General features: G+C 47.7%; 1 protein-coding gene across 1 annotated transcript in view; it reads left to right on the top strand.

Moving 5' to 3' along the window:
* Nucleotides 1-135: 135 nt before the first annotated feature.
* ELP1 (elongator acetyltransferase complex subunit 1) overlaps nucleotides 136-4,384 on the top strand; it is a 33,699-nt gene continuing 29,450 nt past the window's right edge. The window contains exons 1-3 of the mRNA XM_026111161.2: nucleotides 136-378; nucleotides 1,948-2,100; nucleotides 3,871-3,952. Of these exons, the coding sequence (XP_025966946.2) occupies nucleotides 226-378; nucleotides 1,948-2,100; nucleotides 3,871-3,952 (388 nt within the window). The 5' untranslated portion in view covers nucleotides 136-225. The remainder of the gene's footprint in view (nucleotides 379-1,947; nucleotides 2,101-3,870; nucleotides 3,953-4,384) is intronic.

Here is a 4,384-nt window from a genome sequence, read left to right as displayed (position 1 = left end):
CCGCCGCGGCGCGCATGCGCGAACCGCAGATGGCGCCTGCGCCGCCGCCCCGCGCATGCGCCACCCACGCAGGGCGCCGGCGTCCGAGTCGCACCGTGCATGCGCAGCCCGCAGAGGGCGCCTGCGCAGCCGCCCCGCGCATGCGTGCGCGCTGCCTGCCTGCCCGGCCGCCGCGGAGAAGATGGCGGCGCGCTGAGAGGTTGCTTCGCCTCACGCCCCGCGACCATGAGGAACCTGCGGCTGCTGCGAGCCGTCGGGCGCCGGCCCGGCCCCGCCGCCCCCGGCACCCCGCAGTGCTTCTGCCTCGGCGCCGAGCCCGGCACGGTCCTCGTGGGCTCCCAGCACGGCCTCCTGGAGCTGGGCCCCGCCGCCCACACGGTGAGGGCCGTGCCGGGAGCCGCGGCAACGCCACCGGCCCCGGGCCCTCTTCGGCGTTGTCAGGCCCGGGGCAGGGCCGGTGGCGTCGAGGGGGACCGGGGGGTCTCGCTGCCCGCCGGCGCCCGCGGGTCACTGCAGGCTTGTCGTTACGGGCGGCCTCGGTCCGCCCGTCGCGGGGCGGGGAGAGACGAGCATTGCCCCGGGGCAGAGCCGTTAACGGGTCGTGGAGCCTGTTTTTGCTGCCAGGACACGGTGCGAGACAGTCTCGTCTGCCCCGGGCAGCGCTTGGGCCTCTGTCAGTGGGAGCGCCCTGATGTCTCCCCGGGACCTCACTGCAGGGCAGGTCGCCGCTGCCCCCTGACAGCTCTAGCCCTTCCCGGCAGGGTTTCGTGGGGATCGGGGCTTCCTGCTGCTCCCACGTTGTGCTAGGAGACTGGTTGTTGAGGCTGTGCCGTGGGTTGACTGGCTAACTGATTTGCTGTTTTTAAAATGCAAAACTTATTCCCCCCTCCCCCTGATAGTCTGTATTTGCCCTAGGTTATTCCCATGATTTAGTCTCAAACATGACCCAGCGAACGGTTGTGTCAGGATTGCAATTCACAGGACAGAAGCGAATAAGCAAAGAGATGATGAAGAGTACAAGGGAAGTTTTTGAAACAGTGTTTCTCACTAGGGAGGAAGATACCATTGAACTGTACTCTGAACTCCACCTGAAGCTGGATTGTTGTGTTTTGTCTGGAGACAGACTAGGCAACTGTGAAGCACATGAATTCCTTGGACACAGCTCAGTTCTGCAGCAAGCTGACAGAAGAGCTGTTGGCTTTCCTGGGACCTCATTTTTAAAGAATGTTGTTTTCCAAAAAGCTCCACTATGATCAGTTTGCTTCTGCTATCAACTTTTAAATTTTTTTAGAACTGAAAAAAAGGCCTCTTTAAAGTGGCTAAATGTGCTTGCTTCCTTTTATTTTGTGGGTTTACAAACTCTTTCAGATTTTTGTTATTGTATTTTTCCCCTGCTGTTTTGCTGTGTGAAATACTCAAGCAAGCTAAAGAGAGTTGTTTTCGTTAAAACTTTGAAACCTATCTCTTTCTTATTTTGCTGTACCTGAATGCACATACAGATGTGGTTTTGTCATTTGAATTTTTTAATGAAATCTCACTGTAAAGCCTGAATAACCCTTTAAAAATATTGGGCCAATTAAGGAGCTACCCACACATCTTGAAGTGTTTGCAGTGCATGGATAAGTACGCAAAGGGGTTTGGTAGATGATTAGCAAGATAAATCAGAAGCCATAGTATTGCTATTTACTGTTTGCTCCTTTATGAGAGTTTCCTTGTTGTCTAGCCTTTTTAGAATACAAAGACCTTCATATTTTCCTATGGGTAGATGAGATATGTTCTTGCACGTGAGCTATTTCATTATATTATCCATGTGCTCACTTCTGCCTTACAGTGCTTTGTGTTTCTGCTGTAGGATGGGATATGCCCACAGCTGTTACTCTGTCATATTTGCAAAAAGCTAAATGAGTTGATAGGCAGTTAATAAGTTATTGGCCTTTCTGTGTCCAGGTGACCAGAGAAGTTTCCTTGATTGAGGAGGGTTTTATGCCAGAGGATGGAAGTGGCTGTATTGTGGGCCTCGAAGATCTTCCAGAGCAGGAGTGTGTGTGTGTTGCTACAGCAGCTGGAGACATCCTACTGTGCAATCTCAGCACAAAGGAGGTAAGCTGGCAGGGAAAGAGAGAACAGTACTGAGGGATTTCAAAGCAAAGGATGACTGTTTTAATTCTTTCTGGGCCAGTCGGATATTTATTATATATTGATTGTGGTTGGTCTCCATTCTTATCTGGACAGATGGGCTGATTTCTCTTGGTGTCCTGGGTATGGTCACGGGCAGAATATATATTTCATAAAATTACTGGAATTCCATTGGCTGTCTACAGCCATAGTTCTGTATGTTTGTTCGGGCGGGGGCTGTTGGCACACACCCGACAGCAGAGGACCCACTGGATGAAGAGTCCTGCAGGAATAGGATGTTGCTGAGAGTAGGTGCAGAGAAAAGCAAACCATGCATAACTTGTAGTTTAGCTACCTTTCTTTTATCGGTCATTTTTGTTATCAGTCAATACAGAACACTGTGCTGACATACGGACTTAATGGCAGAGGAGCAAAATTGTTTTATGTTGTGATTTGAAGAACATTTGGAATAAAAAAGTAAGACAGTAAGGGAAAAAGAAGATAACTGAGTTAGTATGGCAGGAAATGAGATACATGCTTTCTGTTCCTTGCTCAGCATCAGATTTGTACAATCTTCAACAAGACCCTTTACCACCACAGCAGTGCTCTCTGAAATCTGTATCAGCCCAACAGTGCCATTATAGGGAGGCATGACGTAACAGTGGTCAGTGTGGGCTAGCTGTCAGATTGTAGTTATTTGTGGCTCACCCATATTGATTCTTGCTTTGTTCAGCATCTTGGTTTGATTTGCCAATACCACTTCAATGTAAAAACAAACTGTCTGAAAAATACGCTCTGTGTTGTGGCTTACTACACGTTGCAGGGGAATAGAGACTGACAAAAGATGTAATACATGAGACTATTTTCTTGTGCTAGTAGGTAGATCAGAGTCAGGGTTTAACTTCAGATCCTTTATTTCAAGGCTTTTTGACTCACTTTCACAGCTTTAAATTTTTGTCCTTTTGATGTAGACTGGGCACCAAGAAACAGCCCTGAAAGTTACTCAGCCTGTTCTGAAATTCCTTACATGTAAGAGATGGTCATTCTGCATGCTGGTGCCCAGGGTTCCTCTCCATTTATGTGAAGAGATTGGGATACCCAAGCTTAATTCAGTGTCATCTTGCTGCTTATTACAGTTGCCCTCTGCCATGGCTGTCTGCAAATCAAGATAATGATGCATGGCAGAAGTTCTCTGCCCGTTGCTGTTGCTTGTGTACCCATGACAGCATAGTCATCTTTGAGTAGTCTTGTTTTTTCAAAAACTTCATTGAGGCAAGTGGAACTATATACAATTTCCAAGTTCAGCCTGCACAAGAAGCTTGTGGGATCAGAGCTTGAATGGATATACCATCCATTAATTACATATTGTAGCTCTCCAGACAAGACTCATTATGCCCATGTTTTGTTACGTAAAGCTGATTGCCTGATTGGATCTGTGGTTTCGTTGGTAATACTAGTTTTGAGACTGGGCATCCTAACCTCAGACCAACAGCTGCAGAACAGGGCTCTTGAGAAGCTGGATATGGTAGCAAATGTTGGTCTTTTGATTGTCTGGGCTGTCATGCATAGACATTATGGAACCTTCTTTAGTTAGAAATGTTTCTGTTGTTTCATTCAACACACAGGGTAAAATCTGACTTGTGGTTTTCCTAACTATGAAAGCATTTCCCTGGCCTGGTTACTGGTGGGTTTCATGCTGGGATATTGCTGCCACTGGTGTTCCTGCTCATCTGTGATCTCGTTTCTCTCTTGTAGGTGGAATGTGTTGGCACTGTGGACAGCGGTCTGAGCACCATGAGCTGGAGCCCTGATCAAGAGCTTGTTCTGCTTGTAACAGGTACCAACAGCAGTATGTAAGCTCACTGTCTTTAGGAGTGAACTTACACTGGTGGCTAAAATGTAAAATACAGTTAATTTTAGGATAGGGACATCAAAATACAAGATGCATCAGTCTTTCAGATCTTCCAAGGAAGTATAATTTGATCTTGCCTCCAAGACATGAGGACTTGTGTTATATCCCCAAGTGGTGTCTTAGTAACAAAAGTACCTTTTTTCCCTTTTTTCAACTTTACTACAGATGTCTCTCCCCTAGAAAATAAACTTAGCCTCAAGAAAAGCAGAATCATAGAATCACTGAGGTTAGAAGGTACCTCTAGAGGTTATCTAGTCCAACCTCCCTGCTCAAAGCAGGATTAGCTACAGTAGGTTGCTCAAGGCTGTGTCCAATCAGGTTTTAAATATCTCGAAGGATGGAGACTCAACAACCTCT

The sequence above is a fragment of the Dromaius novaehollandiae genome, chromosome Z (assembly GCF_036370855.1).
Source record: "Dromaius novaehollandiae isolate bDroNov1 chromosome Z, bDroNov1.hap1, whole genome shotgun sequence".
Lineage (NCBI taxonomy): Eukaryota > Metazoa > Chordata > Aves > Casuariiformes > Dromaiidae > Dromaius > Dromaius novaehollandiae.
This window is presented reverse-complemented; position numbering and strand designations above follow the sequence as displayed.